The sequence below is a fragment of the Ahaetulla prasina genome, chromosome 2, assembly GCF_028640845.1.
Source record: "Ahaetulla prasina isolate Xishuangbanna chromosome 2, ASM2864084v1, whole genome shotgun sequence".
Taxonomy (NCBI): Eukaryota; Metazoa; Chordata; class Lepidosauria; order Squamata; family Colubridae; genus Ahaetulla; species Ahaetulla prasina.
In genome coordinates this window covers 190,096,736-190,115,448 of record NC_080540.1, presented here as the reverse complement: position 1 = coordinate 190,115,448, position 18,713 = coordinate 190,096,736, and the positions used below count along the sequence as shown (strand labels likewise).

General features: G+C 37.7%; 2 protein-coding genes across 4 annotated transcripts in view; both read left to right on the top strand.

Annotated features, from left to right (window-relative positions):
- The window catches only part of LOC131193455 (tumor necrosis factor receptor superfamily member 1A-like), a 49,978-nt gene extending 40,143 nt beyond the window's left edge, over positions 1–9,835 (top strand). For both annotated transcript variants that reach the window (XM_058173614.1, XM_058173613.1), the window contains 3 exons: positions 422–459; positions 4,341–4,485; positions 8,835–9,835. In XM_058173614.1, coding sequence (XP_058029597.1) covers positions 422–459; positions 4,341–4,485; positions 8,835–9,100 — 449 coding nt within the window. In that variant the 3' untranslated portion in view covers positions 9,101–9,835. The remainder of the gene's footprint in view (positions 1–421; positions 460–4,340; positions 4,486–8,834) is intronic.
- A 3,762-nt stretch (positions 9,836–13,597) lies between these two features.
- The window catches only part of POLQ (DNA polymerase theta), a 72,661-nt gene continuing 67,545 nt past the window's right edge, over positions 13,598–18,713 (top strand). Inside the window, exons 1-4 of one of the 2 annotated variants that reach the window (XM_058171215.1) lie at positions 13,598–14,086; positions 15,829–16,011; positions 17,082–17,212; positions 17,548–17,704. In XM_058171215.1, the coding sequence (XP_058027198.1) occupies positions 13,801–14,086; positions 15,829–16,011; positions 17,082–17,212; positions 17,548–17,704 (757 nt within the window). In that variant the 5' untranslated portion in view covers positions 13,598–13,800. Of the gene's footprint in view, positions 14,087–15,828; positions 16,012–17,081; positions 17,213–17,547; positions 17,705–18,713 lie in introns of those variants that run through there. The other variant, XM_058171216.1, reaches the window with a different exon arrangement.

The following is an 18,713-nucleotide window of genomic DNA, read 5'->3' as shown; positions in this document are numbered from 1 at the left end:
CTATTAAAATCCATATCTTATATATTAAATAATTTTAATATTAAAACACCTATTTGTTGAAAGTAGGGACGAGCCTTTACAGCTGAAACTGGAAAGGTGCTTCAGATTCAGCATTCACCATGCCTTAACCTGGATTTGCATAACATAGTCCCAGACTAACATGTTACAACTCAGCCAGTCTGATTTGCTATGTTCTAGCCATACTGTTGCAACTTAGTTATCTAATCTAAGAACTTGTCTGTTAGGTATACTATATTTATAAGTGGCTACTAACATCCATTCATCTGAATACATTGAGAAATGTTTTCTTTTAGTATAATTTCAGCTGTTTATCTATTTGTTCAGCATCAACCTGGGAAAATAATAATCAGTTTGTTGGAAGTAATGTACATTTATTGTGTCTTTGGTTTTATTTTTTCAGCTTCGGGTCAACAGTCAAAAAAGCAACTTGCATCCAAGGTAAGTCTAACATTCCCCACAGGTATGTCTCCACACAGATCAGGATTAACTTAATATTCCTATTGCCATTGTTGCAAAATAAGGTAGATTAGGAGTCCTTAGATCCTGATAAATTTATGAATAGATTCTAGGTTTCAGTTTCTTAAATCACTAGCCATCAATCCTTTTTTCCTACCAGTGATTCATTTTTAATGAAAATTCATATCCTACAGTATGTATTCTTCTTTAATGCTACCATTGGTTCAAACAATACTTATCTATAAATATGCTATCCTTCTCCCCCCCCAAATGATTTATATATTGAAGCATTCCAAAGTGAGAAAAGAGAGAGAGGATTGAGGGAGAAACAAGAAGAGATATGTCCTTCCTGTTGAAAACTACTTCAGCTTCAATCGCAACAATACAAGCAAACAGTAGATTTAAACTTAATGTTAACCGCTTCAAACTTGATTGCAGAAAATGATTTCTGTAACAGAGTCATTAACACTTGGAACACACTACCTGACTCTGTGGTCTCTTCTCAAAATCCCAAAATCTTTAACCAAAAACTATCTACTATTGACCTCACCCCATTCCTAAGAGGACTGTAAGGGGCGTGCATAAGAGCACAAAAGTGCCTACCATTCCTGTCCTATTGTTTCTTTTCATTATATCCAATTAATATAGTTATTACATACTTATGCTCATATATATGCTTATATATTATATAGCTATTTCATTTCATGTTAATGCCTATATATACTGATATGACAAAATAAAAAAAAAAGATAGCTTCTAAGCTTCCTTCATGATAGACAAAAACAGTGTTAAAAACAGCCACTGAATTAGGTAATACAATGTAGCATAGCATCTTTATTTCAAATGCAGACCATAATACATTGACTTAAAACTACACAGGTATAAGGATCGCACGTTTCCAGTGTAAATGAAATGTAATATGACTAAATTCATAATGAATTGTAATGAAAAACACTACTTTTAAGTTCTGTGAATAAAATTGTAATATTAATACTAAGCTCTGTAAGCATTAAAATACAGTTTGCAAGATACAACCTAAAATTAAAATTAATAAGCTACATTGTAAAACTAATCAGAAATGTAGCATCAGTTTAGCTCTAGTATATGGAATATTAAGAACTATGTAATACTGGTATTATTTTACAGATTACAAACTTTGCTTTTTAAATAATTCCAGCTAAGATTTATAAGTTGTAATACAAAACAGAGGCATTTTCCATGTTATTGAGAGATTATAAGCATTTTCCAATGTGCCTGATTAGCATGCTCTCATGGTCGTAGAGCATTAACAAGATAAAAATATTATGCATGCTCTGCATAACAGGCATTGTAGCAAAATGTGCTCACCAATCCTCATTGCCTAGCTTTACAGTGATAGAGATGTTTCATAGAGGCATTTTCTTAAGCTCTCCTCTTCAATGGCAATGACGAAAGCATTCCAACATATTAGTATAAAACCCTTCTCTATTTTGGATCTTCTGAATGCTAGAGGTACATTGCTGTTGATACTATATGCTTCCATTTCTCAGGGCACAATAGATACTCAACCTACCTTGTTCAGTGTTCAGAATATGGTTCTGCAGCACAATCCTTTTTATATCCCAAAGGATACAGCCTAACCAAGTATTACAAAACCCTAGCACAACCACCTCAGCATTAATCCCTTCTTTCATGTACCATGGAAATTATTATCAAGGCAGTTAGATCATCTGAGACAGAGGGAAACACTGTTACTGATTTCATATCCTTTGACCATTTTACCAGAGGGAGTACACCCATTTCAGATGTAGCAGAACAGCATCAAAATTTGGCATACAGAAAGTCATAATCAAATCTTATTTTAGTATTAATGTTGCTATCACTATGAAGCATCCTGGAAAGCAGATAGAAGATCCAATTTCTTTTGCAGATTCCCAAGTTATGAAAACCATCTACTGCAATATCCTAATCACTAAAAAGATATAGTGAAATAGACAGCAACTATCAGTGTGTATTATTTAAATGTAATTATCAAACAGGACTTATATTCTTATATTGGAAACCAATATCACAAGATCTCCTTTCAGTCTTCCCCTTTCCTCCCGAGTTTCAGTTTCTAGTACATCTGATCTGAAACCATCTACCACTATCTCATTAGTGTACCAGATTTCCTGGATGATTTTGTTATCACATTTAGATGTAAAGTTGAAAAAAATAACCATTCATGTTGCTGTAGATTCCTGCAACACTCCAACTCAAGGGGAAAATCTTACACTAGACTTGTGTTAGCGATTGCAATGGTACTTAAGATTTATATACCACTCCATAGTGATTTACAGCCCTTTCTAAGTGGTCTACAGCATATTTCCCCCAACAATCTGGGTCCTCATTTTACCAACTTTGGAAGGATGGAAGGCTAAGTCAATCTTGAGCTGGTCAGGATCGAATTCCTGACAGTGAGCAAAGTCAGCCTGCAATACTGCATTCTAATCACGGCTCCCTATCCCTTAATTTGTGACTGCATTCATGAAGGCTAAGGTGGAGGTTTTTGAGATGTGTCCTACAATGGAGGACAATGAGATAAAGAGAAAACTTAAAAGTAGTGAATATATGTAAAATGCATTTAAGTGACATTATTTCAATCACTAAACTTAAATGATATAGATATAAAATAAAATAAAATTTGCCCGTTCGGTCTAGTGGTTTAGACCCCAGACTAGAAAGCTGGCTCAGTGACATTGGACCAGTCACTCTCTCTCAGCCCAACCTACATCACAGGATTGTTGTTGCAGAGAAAATAAAAGGAGAAAGGCATATTAGGTATGATCACTGCTCTGAGTTATTTATAAAAATAATAAGGGTGGGATAAAAAAAAACGCAACCAGCATGAGTATCACTTTCTTAATATTCAATAAGCCGTTTTAAACACTAGGCTATTAGTGGTAAGACTTCAATGAAGAGATCACAATGAATTTAGTAAAAAAAATCAGATAAAGATATTAACCATTATTACTACTAAGCTTGAACAATATTTAATCAAATCTGACAGTTCTTACTGGTAGTGAGATGACATATGCTCTGATACTGCTAGTGCAATAATATTCCTGTGGAAGCATTCATTGCAATGCCAATGAATTATGAATTCAGTTACCAATCTTGTATATTGTAGTGTTTCATTTCATTATTTATAAATAACAGGGAATATATGTAGCACTCTTTTCTAAATTGCCTACAACAACCTTCTGTGACGGGAGGAGGGGGTAGATTGGTCTGTGAAAGAAAGTGGCTGATCCAAAGTCATCCAATGTGCTTTCAGGGTTGAGGGTGGTATTGAATCATGGTGTAATTTAACATCTTAACATGACATCATACTGGCTCCCCAGGAGGAAGGACTGATTCAGACTCAGTTATCTCCTCCCTTTTAGGCCAAAAATAATAAATACAACAAACTTGTGTTTAAACTCTTTTTGACGCAACCCCCCTGAATTTAGAGGAACTCAGATGTAAAGAAATTTATGACAAGCAAAGGTGTATCTTGACAAAGGTTCTCTGCAGACTGCCCAAGATCTGCTCCTGCAGGTCCTGTATCCAATCACTTTGATTTCTAGCTGCCTCATGATTAATGGATTGCATAAAAGCATAGATCAGTTTCTAGGAAGGGCCAGGAAACAAGTGAGGCAAAATAAATTCGGTTTTGTTTTACCTTGCTCTTATCTTACACCACTCCATCAGGATACATAGTTATGAAATTCCAGGCATGTTCACAATTCCTATAATCCAACCTCCCACCATTCCTATAATCCAGCCTTCCACAGGGTGTGGAAGGGTCTACATGATGTTAGTTATTCCTTCTAACAGGGTATGTGTGTCCCTCTTGTTCTTAGACTGCAGATAAAACAAAAAATACTCTTTTGGACATTAAAGAAGAAATGATCTCGGGTACCATGCAAGTGCTACCACTAAGTCAAGCCCAATGTCAAGAACTGCCAGACTGCATAAAATCTGCAAGAGAGACACGGATTTCTGACAGTAAGTGCAACTTCCTTTAAGAAACTGGAGTGGATGACAGGTGCTATTCAAAATATTTGTGCAGTATATCTACCAAGATGACATATGGAATGTGTGGAATATGGCTGCCAATCAAAAGACCAAAAAGCAGGGGGAAAGAAATCTTACTTAAATATTAAAAAGTACAGAGAACCTTAAATATAGGTAGCGTGAAGCCCAAGAACCAAGAATGACACATGGATTTACTTCTGATTAGTTTCTTTATTGTTGTTCACCAACAGACAGAATATTTACAGATGAAAGTAATCCGCAAAACTATAGGTATATAACTATATTATCCACATAACTATAGGTATATTTGTAAACTTCTAAGAAAGAATTGTCTTTGTCCTCTTCCTGCTTCCAAGACATCAAAGCTGTGCTGCTTCTTAGCTCTCTTGTAAGCAGCCCCTCCCTCCTAGAATTCCAGACTACAGTGCCTCAGGTTTACAGAGGGATCTCATGTTTTGATTCAAAAGAAAAGAGAAGACATTACTCACACTAGACGCTTTACATATTTTATGCTATTTGATCATTATGGGAATATTTGTGGCTACAAAACTAATAAATCAGGGGTCCCTAACCCCCAGGCCATGGCCAGGCCACACAAGTATCCCCTCTCCCCTCGCCACTGCCGGCCACGAAGCTGGAAAGGTTGGGGATCCCTGTGATAAATAACTTATCAACACAGAGGATGTTCACACAAATATATATCAGTGCCGGAATTGAAGCACATAGGAAGCTTTTTTCTTCGCTAGGCTAGGTTAGACTAGACTAGACTAGACTTGACTTGACTTGAATTCTATTCTTTATTGGCTAAGTGTGACTTGACATACAAAGAATTTGTCTCTGGTGCATAAGCTCACAGTGTATATATAAATAGCAAGTAATAGATCATAGATAATAGATCATAGTTACAATCATTAACCATAAGTTACAAAAACAATTGATAAATCATAAGAAACCAATAGGAGAAGATAGGAAAGATGAGAAGAAGAGAAAAGATGAAAAATAAGAAAGTGCTGTGGGAATTAAGTGTTCAGCAAAGTGATGGCATGGGGGAAACCTTATATCTAGTTGTTTTGGCATACAACGCTCTGCAGCAACATCCTGAGGGGAAGAATTGAAATAGTTTATATCCAGGATATGAAGGCTCTGTAGATATTTTCTCACCCCTCTTTCTGGTTTGTGCAGTATACAGATCCTCAATGGAAAGCTCACTGGTTGTGATTGTTTTTTCTGCAGTCCTTCAACTATCTGTTGAAGTCTGTGTCTGTCTTGTTTGGTTGCTGTGCCAAACCAGACAGTTATTGAGGTACAAATGACAGACTCAATAATTCCTCTGTAGAAGTGTTATCAGCAGATCCTTGGGCAGTTTGAGCTTTCTGAGTTGATGCAGGAAGAACATCCTTTGTTGTGCTTTTTTAATTATGGTTATCATATTGTCTCTGCGTTATCTAGATGAAATCCTAGCTAGGTTGTATACAGGGTATATTGTACTCTGAAGAACTACTATATTAGCCAGTATAGAAAGATTTTAAAGTACTAAGTTGACCTAGTCTAGGAACTGTGACATATACTTCTCCAAATCCAGAGAGGCAATAGAGAAAGTTTGAAGCCATTAAAACATCCAGGACAGTTAACAGATAATCCATCATTCTTTTACTAAAATGATCAAAATAATAGCTGCTTCTTCTCAAATTGGGGCCAATAGTATTCTTCTTAAATTTACATTAACTATTTTTGTTTCAAACATTCCCAAGTCCCATTTCTTTTTACTTGGTTCTAATAAAATATAAATAGTTCACTGTAGAAAGCTTAGTGATATAATACAGGTAATCAGTTAGCAACCATTCAAAGTTACAAAATACGCCCCCCCCAAGTAAGTACCCCCCCCCTCAAATATTTACGACAGTCCTGAAATGTTGCAGCACCACGGCAGTTGTTCACACTGCAGTCGTTCACACTTACGAACGACTGCAGAGGCATTTCAACATTTGCCCTGGCTATTCCCCCCACTCTAGGTCTTCACAGGAACTCCACAGGAAGTGGGCCTATGGAGACTCACTTACCTTGCTATGATCTAGCGAGCCGTCGATTCCTTTGCCTGATTCAGTGCATTTGCAGAGAATAGAGGCCTAAAGTATTGCAAGATCATGTGAGATCAGTAGCATGAGATCTCACTCTACTGATCTCACACTACAGTATTTTAGGCCTCTATTCTTGGCAAACCGAGGCCTGCACAAGATCTGTGGCAAAAGGCTTTGCAGAGAGGCCTTCCCTCCATTTGCAAAACGTTTTGCCACTGGCACAGGCCTTTGTTTGCCAAGAACTTGCCTTTGTTTGCGGCAAACCGAGGTCTCCACCAGATGCAGCCGAAAAGCATTTGCAAACCGACGAGACTTTGAGGCAGCAAAATCGCATTGCTTCAAGTCTCATCATCTTGCAAACACTTTTTGCACCAAAACTGAAAGCTTCTGGGAGCTTCCAGTCTCAGTGCAAAAAGTGTTTGCAAGCCGATGGGAAGCTTGAAGCAATGTGATTTCACTGTCCCAAAGTCTCGTCTGTTTGCAAATCCTTTTTGTGCCAAGACTGCAAGCAAGCAAAGGAACCATGGCAGAGAGGCTGGAGAGGAGACAGCTTGCTAGATCTTCACAAGGTAAGTGACCCGGCTCAGCAGGATGGTGGGGAGAGAGCAGTTCTGGGGACCCCCAAGGGAGAGAGCATGCAGTATCTCAGTGGGTTGTGGGAGGCCTTGGATGGTCTGAAGCATGTGGACTGTTCCATCACTAGGCTTCCCATGGTTTTCCCCATCCTGAGATACTTCATGTGTACTTAATAACCTGTGCAGTTGATTAGCCAATGAGTGATAATGTTCATTTAATGTGATTCGCTCCAATGAATCCTTGGGTTACAAATGTAATTGGCAGGGTCCATTACATTTGTAACTGAAGGATTACCTGTACAAACAAAACCCTACCGAATTAAAACATTATTGTCATTACTCAGTTAAATCAATTCATATAAGAACAGGGGTGTCAAGCTGGCGGCCTGCAGAGCGGGTGCGTCACGCTCAGGCCACGCCTACCCCAACTCTGCGAATGGGAAAAATGTCACAAAACGTCACATGACGACAAAGTGACACGGTGAGTTTGATACCCATGATTAAGAATTCAAATGTTCAGCAAACTCAGTTTTAATTCGCATTAGATTCTGTCAAGACAATACCATTCTGTTAGAATTTAGCAGCTGGAGCAGGAAAGGGTTGAACAATGAGTAAGAACACACAGTTAGAGCTAATTGGCTGAAGAGAGGTGGCCACTGCATGAGGGAATATGAGCTGTGATTGGTTGCTGTGAGAGTAAAGGGGGAGTTTCCTTGTTTCCTGCCTTTTTTCCTCTGTGTGCTCTCTGTGATTTCTCTGATGATGTTCCTTCTCCTCTTTGCCTATCTTATTTATTGTAAATTTATTTTTTTATATAAAACTGGTTCAAGTCAACGTCTCTGATTCCATTTGGACACCGGCTGCATATTTCTCTGAAACATTCCTTATGTATAATAAGCAGTTAAAATCCACTGCCCCAAATTTATGTTTCAAGCTCCTCTTTGAAATTACTTTTTATTCATTTTAAGCACATGGATAAATGTGTCCAACACAATGAGAGGAATGATGAAGAACTTTTAGTTTTTCAATATTTCGTGATAGTAATTTTGCAGCTATGAAAAGAAATCTCATCTCATTGTGTTGAACACATTTATGCAAGTATTTTTTTCTTGAATGAATGGTATTTAAAAATAAAAATTGCATTGCTAAAAAACTGTCAGAACCTAGACCCTGAGGAATCCTACAACAGATAAATATAATGGACATTTTAAAATTAATATTTTTTTCTAATAGATAGTTTTGCTAATGGCTATAGAATAACTCAGGGGTGTCAAACTCGCATCATCATGTTGTCATCATACGACGTATCATGACTTTTTTCACCTTTGCTAAATGGGTGGATGTGGCCAGCGTGTGACGCATCTGGCCCACGGGCCGTGAGTTTGACACCCCTGGAATTACTTATCTGGGTAGAAATACTGAATACTGTATAGATGATTAATGTGGGGAGGGGGTTATGTTAAAATTTCAATGGAATGGATTTAATGCTTCCACCTTAAGTTTTTATTGCATAGTTGTCCTGTTCAAATAACTATATGGGAGCTCAAGTTGTTGCCTTCTATTTCTAATATATATACCTAAAACTTTACCATAGAGTGTCAGGTACTGAGGAAAGAATAAAAATGCTAGATGCATTTTTTCAACTGTATGTTTCCCCCCACCCCAGGTCCTGTGGTTTTATATGCTGTGATGGATGCTGTACCAGTGTTACGATGGAAGGAATTTATGAGGTACCTGGGACTGAGTGAAAATACAATTGACAGGATTTTTTTGGACCATCAGCATAGGCGGGATGCGCAATATGAGACACTAAAAGAATGGAGACTATTGGCAAACCATGATGCTACTATGGAGCGCATCAGTCAGGTTCTCAGTAAAATGGACCTAAGTGGATGTATTGAGGATATTCAGGAAGCACTGGCCAAACAGTGAGAGACATTGTATTATTTGCTTCTTTTCCAAAGAGAACTCACAGATGCAGTTATAGTATCTTCAGGTTTATTTTCTCATTGTAACATAGATTGAATTTTTAAAATATACTGTGCATCTCTATCATATAGAATAATACAGTTTCAATGAATTAAGGTGTGTGTATGTCAACGTGTGTGTGCATGAAAGAGAGCGCGAAAGATCTCTATCATGTTGTCCTGGTCTTTTTCCCAGAGATGTATTTTGACCAGTTACTTTGTTAGCCTTCTATTTTTCAAAGTCCTTTTGTATATATACCACAGGGAAAATGTAGGCAATTTCAACAGATGCTTTGTAGTTTATACTTTACAGTATAAATGTTACTTTGTAATATAAGAGTTACCTTTTAAGTATTCATCCACCATAAAGCCAAACTTGTTTGTTTTTTAATGCACATCATTATTTTTGTGTACTATTTACTGTATATATTTTATGTACTCAGTATACTTATGAAAGATTAAAGATCTTTATATTATAGATCTTAATATAAATCTTAAACAGGGGAGGAAGGAATATATTAAGGGTGGGGTGGAACTTTCAGAAAAGATTATTCAGTTTTAAGGAAGAGGAAAGTATAAGAAAGAAACTTGAAACAACACCATCTTGATTTTGGATCATGTAAGATGGGTTAGAGGAAAACTCTGCCAAGTTTCAAGATTTTGCTTTTCTTCCCTACAACAATAAAGAACATTCCTGGAATTCCGCTGTGCCTGTTTCTTGAGCTTGCTTATCTTCAATAGCTACATGCACACTGTTTTTATTATTATTATTATTTTATTTGTCATAACACCATACATAAGCATAAGCATGAAGCAACAGTAGGACAGGAACGGTAGGTACGTTTGTGCTTTTATGCACGACCCTTATAGACCTCTTAGGAAAGGGGTGAGATCAATAGTAGACAGTTTTTGGTTGAAGCTTTGGGGACTTTGAGAAGAGACCACAGAGTCAGGTAGTGTATTCCAAGCATTAACAACTCTGTTACTGAAGTCATATTTTCTGCAATCAAGATTGGAGCGGTTAACATTAAGTTTAAATCTATTGTTTGCTCTTGTATTGTTGTGATTGAAGCTGAAGTAATCTTCAACAGGAAGGACATTGCAATAGATGATTCTATGAGTTAAACACAGGTCCTGTCAGAGGTGGCGGAAAGCTTAATTTGTATACTAACTATAGGATACACAATAATGTTTGGTATCTAGGATTTTTCAGATTGGAGACACTTACAAATCAGCATATACAACTAGTATTAAATCCATGAGAGAGAGAGAGAGATAACAAATGTATTAAATATAAATATATAATATATAGTATAAATATAAATCTTGGAGTCCTAGTGGACAATCACTTAAATATGAGTCAGCAGTGAGCTGCAGCTGCCAAAAAAGCCAATGCACTCCTAGGCTGCATTAACAGAGATACAGAATCAAGATCACACTAAGTGTTAATAGACTTTATAATGCCTCAAACCTGATTAGTCCTCTCTTTATTCTAAAGTCAATTGAGTCCATGGAAATAGCAGTTCTGAATCTCTTTTCAACTTCTTTGAGTGGCCACAGGGGAATTCTTGTCATTCAAAGGATTCCCCTGAAGAATATGAAAACACTTTAGAGAACCTGAGCACCTTGAAGGAGAGACCCTGGGATCCCGGTGAAATTTCAAAGAGGTGCCCTATTTTTATCTGTATTACCATTGAGGAACTGTCACTTCTTTCCCAGAACACACAGCTGAAAGGGATGGTGAAAGCCTTGCAAGTTGGTGGCTATTACAGATAGAAACACTTCTCTTCTGACAATGAAAGACCTACAAGGAAGCTAGAGGACTGCAGGTATGAGACAAAATATAACCTGACCAGGCAATGCCAGAGAGCTCTACTTCTCTATCCTCCAGAAACTTAGTTTCAGATTACTCCTTTTCCATAAATTGGCCCCTAATGTAGGTCTAATCATCCTATCTCTCTCCACTCAGGACCCCAGAAGGAGGTTGCACTATAACCAGAACTGGACTTGGATCCAAGCAACCTCCTTAGGAGAATGTCCTAGAGGAGATCAACCCTAGAATGTCCTAGAGGAGATCAACCCTGAATGCTCTTTAAAAGGCCAGATCCTGAAGATGAAACTGAAATACTTTGGCCACCTAATGAGAAGGAAGGACTCACTGGAGAAGAGCCTAATGCTGGGAAAAATTGAGGGCAAAAGAAGAAAGGGACGACAGAGAACGAGGTGGCTGGATGGAGTCACTGAAGCAGTAGGAATGAGTTTAAATGGACTCCAGAGGATGGTAGAGGACAGTAAGGCCTGGAGGAACGTTGTCCATGGGGTCGCGATGGGTCGGACATGACTTTGCAACAACAACAATAAGGAGAATGTCTGGTAAGACTTGACACTCAAGGTTAAGCTGAAAACTTTGAAAAACAAAAGCCTCTAATGCAGTACTCACCTGGAGAAATTGGCCTTTAGCTGTTCCCTTCCATTTCTTTTTTCTTGCCATTCTGGTTATGTAGGAAGTGTGAGATGCCACCTGCCACCCACTGTGTCTTTTGGGCTGAGTCAGGTTATACCTTCCCCACATGTCATGATCCAGAAGAACATGATCACATCTTAGAGCTCCTTTGTAGGGAGGCAGAGCCACAGGTTATTCCTCCTTCTCAGAAAGTCTAATATCAGGCTGATTCTTATATATTTCTCCCTGTGGACCTGGGACAGGCAGAATGATCCAACTTGATCTCTTTATGATATTCTTTCCAGCATCGTTGACGAGCTGCTCTGGGCCATTGTCATTTTGCTGTACTGCAGTTAGAATGTGTTCCTGTCCCTGCTTCTGACAAAGGTGAATGTGGGCTCTTAGCTGCCTAAAAGAGCAGAGGAACATTCCAGTCCTCCTTGTCCTGCAGCTGCAGGAGATGGTATAGCGTGGATGGCTCTATTGCACATGCAGATTTTAACATCTCTCTTGGAGATACTATCATGTTGCCTGTGAGAGCAATTATGTGGAGAAAACCATGTTTGGAAAAACAGGTAATGGAAAAAGAAGCTACCAGGACTGGAAGCTAAAACATAAGAATGGTTGCAGGAATTGGGTATGTCTAGTTTAATGAAAAGAAGGACTAGGGATGACATGATAGCAGTGTTCCAATATCTAACAGAATGTCACAAAGAAGAGGTGGTCAACCTATTCTCCACAGCACCTGAAAGCAGAACAAGAAGCAATGGAGCGAAACTAATTAAGTTTCGTTAGAACAATTAATCAGTCATTTGCTTCCAGAAAATGTGGGTGCTCCAACATTGGAAATTTTTAAGAAGAAATTAGACAACCATTTGTCTGAAATGGTATAGGGTTTTTTGCTTGTGCAGGGAGTTGGACTAGAAGACCTCCAAGGTCTGTCCCAACTGTTATTGTAGATACATTCAATGATAACGTATTGTAGAAAGTTAAGCACTTCTTCTCCTAGAAAAATGAAATATTTTGAGAAATATTAAAAAGGCAGATGATTATATTTCCCTGGATGAGAAATGGAGAAACATGCTCTTGGAAAGCAGTCCCCACCTTTCTTAATAGCACTCAGCAGATGTCAGCACTTAACAGATAAAGAGATAGATAGCTCTATTCATAAGCAAATATCCTCACCCAAGATCCAACAAAGATAGGATAGGAATTGCCCAATGCCCCTTCATTGCATCCCCTCGGAAATTTCAGCCAAATCTGGGAGCTCAGACAACATACAGAGCCAGCTATGATCCCTACATGGCCCCATGAGTGTGTGACAACAGCCAATAGAAATACATGTTCTTGCATAGGACCAGGAAGTTCAAGTGCAAAGCCCAAGAGAAGTTATAAAAGCCACCCACACTCGAGTCCATGTGGTCAGCTCCCCAAGACCTCAAACCAATTTGGTTCTGTTTCATCATTAAACCATCTTTCCAATCAGCCTCCATGTTTCCGGTGTCTTTCTCCCGGCTTGGAACTGAACCAGATGGATTATTTCTTCCAATAATTTCATTAACATTTATGTATAGCATTTGTTGACCCTTCTCTTTATATGTAAGCAAGTGAATACATTTAAAACAACATAGCCCATGTTCCCTGCTTTAATTTCGCCCTGTAATCAGAAATGCTTACACGAAATACCAGTATTTTAAAATAGCATATTTCTGTGTCCTGCGATGAAGACGAAAGGTTAATGTCCGTGCGTTAGGAAGACAGGAACGGACCATTACAGGCCTGCTAAAACCGCAGAGCGGCTGCTTCGGAAGTCGCTTGAGAAACTGCTCCCTTCTCAGCAACTTTAGCATGCGTGGAGTTAAACTCAGAGTCCCCCAGTCCAGGGGTCTCCAACCATGGTCCCTTTAAGACTTGTGGACTTCAACTCCCAGAGTCCCTCAGCCAGCAAAGCTGGCTGAGGAACTCTGGGAGTTGAAGTCCAGAAGTCTTAAAGGGACCATGGTTGGAGACCCCTGCCCCAGTCAGTCAGATGTACGATGCCGCTTGTAGAATTCTGGGAGTTGAAGTCCACACCTGTTAATAGTTGTTGAGATGGAGAAACACCGGGATAAAGGGAGGCAGCCCCGTTCTTGCTGCTTTTGAATCCGAGCACCAATGTCTAAGGGGAGGAGACAAAGTCGCGGGTTTGATCCAATGCCGGATCCCCTCGGATATCTCTATGGATGCCAGGACCTGCGCAACGGCGAATGAGATGCGTGACCGCAGTTCCTGCAGTATCTGGGCGAGGCTTTGATGGGGAGTCGCCAGTCAAGGACGACACTTCCGGGTGCTTTGAACGGTTAGGCGGGAGGATGGCGGCGGAGAGCGGCTGCCTGGAAGAACCGAGGCGGTGGCTCCTGAAGGCGGCCCCGGCCCCCTTTTCCCCCCGTGAAGAGGCCACGAGGGGCCCAGTGCTCACCCCACCTGCCGGGTTAGAGAGCTCCAGAAGCCGGACTCGCGGCTTGCAAGGTAAGCAAGTTTTGAACCCGTAACCGGGCGGTCAGTTCAGTTCAGTCTCAAAGGGATGAGAAATATAAGAAATACATTTGTGAGCTGAACGCCTGGGAAAAAATAATGGCTAGAATAAAGTTTTATTAGTAAGGCTTCATTGCAGGCGATATATGCTAAGCTTGATCTGCAAATAAAGCATGCAGTGGCCAGACATGAATTTTTTGGTTACAACTTTTGCTGACTTATTAAAATGTCAAATGATCATTGTGCAGAATGGGACTGCAGAAACATGTTCTGGAGCATCAGCTGTGTAAAAGAAAGCTCAAAGCTATTACTGTTTTCTACACATGGGAATTCTTAAATCAATCCAATTAATGATAGTTGTTAAATTTTATTTAAATTTTATTTTATTAAGTTTATTTTTTTTTACCTTATCACACATTTTTCTGACTAGTTATAAGGCAGAAGATTTATCTTTGAAAGGAATGTTTATGGGCAAATTTCTAACCATTAAATAAGATTTCTGCTGTATGTTTCTCCTTTGTATGAATTTTAAAAAACCATTTATGCAGTATTTCAGGGGACATATTTATGTTATCGCATCTGAAAAGACACACCAATTCAAAATGAATTACAGTACTTAAACCTCTTTAATAATTTCTAAATTCTGCTTTATCAAACTAATTTAACTCTGGAAAACATTTTGTTCTATTAGTTGATAAACAAAAGCATTATGTGATACATTTATCTGTCAGATCTATTTTGCATCCCTCTGACAACTGGTTATAGATTCAGGATAGGCACTTTGCCAAAACTAAAGGATACAGTATATGAAGTGCCTTATGAGCTAGAGATTGCATATTCACATGGGCATACATAGAAAAAGAACAAATGCATTGAAGGATCCCATACCTTGATGCAACTGCAGTTGCTCAGAAGATGCAGATGCTAGCTAGTTCAACTGTAGTGGAATCTTTGGAGAAATATTTTTTTTTCACAACATCATTAACCAGGATCATGAAGAAAGGTGCCTACTAAATTATGTAGCTTTAATTATGTCTGTCTCAACATTCCCATTTTGAGTCACATTACCATTTTTGTCCTGTTTCAGCAGTGAGAAACAGCAATTGATTCTCTTCCACAAACTTAGTGAGTTTTCAGCTGGATGGAGGGAAGAGTTTCCCTAGGACTTTGGGAAGTGAGTTCCAAATAATAATACATTGATAAAATCACCATCAGTCAATTGCAAAAGGCAGCTTTATTTGGAACAGCTTTACATCCTGTGATGATACTCTTAACACTGTCAAACAAGATCTGCCTATCCCAGGTCCTTGTAAGGGACTTGATAGGTGGACAAACATGCCAAATCTAATCTATGTGCTTGGTTGCCTGCAACCGACAAAAATATTGTTCCCCTAAAACCTCTGCTATTTATTCATATTAAATATTTCAAAAACACTATAAATTTCTGTGAAAAATAATTAAATGTGGTTATCTGTGCTATCATATCAGTAACTCACACTGATTACCAGGAAGTCTTGTCATCTAAGTACTGTAGTAATCTCAGCTCCCATTATTTTCTATGAATATTTAGGACTCCTAACCAGGGAGCAAAAGTCAGTTCTTATTGATCTCACAACTGTAAACTATAATTGATTAGTTTTTAAATCACTGCAACTTTTTCATATTTGTTAATTCTCTATATTGTATGTTCCACCTACAGTAGCAAAATGCTAATGTAATGCTGGATTTTCACTTAGGACCATGTCAAAATGTGGATGTTCCTGATGACAATAGTGACAAACTATTGTTAGCAAACTGGGGGCTTCCCAAAACAGTCCTGGAGAAATATCATGGTTTGGGAGTAGTTCGTATGTTCCAATGGCAAGCAGAGTGCTTGATGGCTAATCAAGTATTGGAAGGAAGGAACTTAGTCTACTCAGGTAAGAGAGCTGCTAATAAAAACATTTACTGTTATTTTTTCCCTTTTTCTGCAGTTTTTTTTAATTTTATAGGATTTAATGGAGAACAATTTAGACTATTTTTACTGAAGTATTTAGATATTGAATTGGATAGTGCACATCCCTTTTCTGTTTCTATTATAAATTAATTTTAATGGCAGTTTCTTTGGTAATGTCAAATGACATGGATTTGGATTACATTTTAAGCATGGGAAAGTTGGAAAAACATGAACAAAATTTATTTCTTAAATGATACTAATATTCTTCCAACTTTTGAATAATTCTTACAGAAAGTTTGAGGACAAGATGTATGTAAATACTCTATAAGAAACATAGTGGCTTGATAGGTATGTTTTCCAAGCTAGTGGCTGTAGAAAAAAATATTGTATTAGATAAAGAGAAATGCTCCAATGGACATTCATAGGGATATCAATCCTTCAACCAAGGGAGAGCTGAAAACACAAGAACTACTGGAATCCTAATTTCTTGTTATGTGGTATTTATTTTCCCAAAGGTGCCTTTTTCCAAAGGGAATTGGATTTTTTGTTTTTCCTTGAAGATGTTTTACTTCTCATCCAAGAAGATTCTTCAGTTCTGGATCATTGTGGTTTTGGGTCAGAATTGAAGAAGCTTTTTGGATGAGAAGCGAAACGTCTTCAAAGAAAAAAAAAGTCCAAACTGCCTTTGGAAAAAAGCACCTTTGGGGCAATCATGATCTGGATGACTGAGACTCTCCATAGACTTATTCATTCATCAAACTTGCTTTCCAGCTCTGGGAAGCTATGATATATAATACTATAATTTTGAAAGCATCTTTGTTCAAAGAAAAGAAGGATTTATTATATCTAAGTGAAATTACATATCAATCCCTATATCAATTTTCCATACACGTTAATCTGCTATAGTCTTTAATGAAACCACAATTATATAAATCATGAGTTTTTGTGTTCTGTGAACAGTCTATAATTTTAGAAGTTCTTGAATGAAAAAAAAAAAGTCTTAGCTGTGAATCTTTTTTTGTAAATTGATGCCTTTTTTTCAATGACTTTCAGCTCCTACCAGTGCGGGGAAAACACTTGTTGCTGAATTACTCATATTGAAGAGAGTTTTAGAAACACGGAAGAAAGCATTGTTCATTCTCCCTTTTATCTCTGTGGCAAAAGAGAAGAAATATTACTTACAGGTGTGATTTAAAAATACAGTGGGAATTTGCTTAGTGGCTACGGATTGCATGTTGTTCTTAAAAACTGGAATGGGGCAATGTTCTTGATGTTGTGACATCAAGTGAACTTGAAGCAACATAGGTCACATATATTCTTGGCATGATCATTTGAGAGTTAAGGAAAGTAATTATTTAATGAGGTTTATTATCTACTTATTTGCCAAAGAATGGGGAGTTTATAAGTATCAACATTGAAACAACCCCATCTTAACATTCTATTAATAGGTAATAATTTTAGAATGAAATGTAGGGCTGATTTTGAATACTATATGTATATGCTTCTTTCTGAAAAATAGGCTACGTTCCAAGAAGAGGGTGTGCAAGTGGAAGGTTATATAGGCAGTGTTTCTCCTTCAATCCCATTTTCTGCACTGGATGTTGCAGTTTGTACTATTGAGAGAGCCAACGGTCTGGTCAATAGACTCATAGATGAGAAAACTCTTGACTCTCTGGGTAAGATGACAAATATTAATTTAAAGAGAAATAATGAGAAACAAATTGTTTACTTGGGTACATCCTTTTTTCTGCATGATAACCATTTCTGTAACACATTTTGTTTACAATCAAAAGATTTGGCTTTAAAAAAATTATACACTAACTATGTATGCATTATAACTTTGACCTTTCTACTTTTCATACATACACACACAAGCCAGTTTTTCCTCTCACAAACAGAAAGACAGAACACATTTATTCACATACATCCCCTACCCCCTAGTAAAGACAAAATTATGAAAAAGTATAATGTAGAAGAAGTATGAATAAGGGATAGCTAGATTGAGAAGGAGAGAAAATTAAAACTATTATTTGCTGAATGGTTGGCAGAAAATGATTTGACATAAATCTGTGCATGCCTGCTCTCTGTACAGAAATGTGAAAAAGCCAGAATGTTCCATGTAAAGGTGTTTTTAACATGTGAACATACCAATATTTTATCATCATTCAAACTATAAAGATAAAGATGATGCAACTGAACAAGTAAAGTCAAGTTTTCACTTTCGAATCATATTTTCCAGAAAAAAACACCATATATCATTTCCCCTGTGGAAAAAGTAAGTATCTCCTTGGATCTTATATCTCCCATTGTCCCATTTGGCATTAAAAAAAATCTTCAAAAAAATTCTTATAATTGACTACCACTCTGATGTCAACTAGGAGAAATTTGTTCCTACTGTTTCAAATTTTTTTCATCTGCACAACATTAAAGGGATTTCTTACAGCCACAGTCCCTTTCAAATTGTATCTCAATGGGATTAAGATCTGGGGTTTGTCTTGGTCATTCCAGAACTTTCCATTGTAGGGATGTTGTTTTTAGTCATTATTTACTTTTTCCACTTGAGAAATTTGTATTTTTGTTTATTCAAATTGCACAATGGACTACAAAATGTTCCGTATTTTTTGCACTGTAAGAAGCCCCAGACCATTAGACGCACCTAGCTTTTGGGGAGGAAAATAGGAAAAC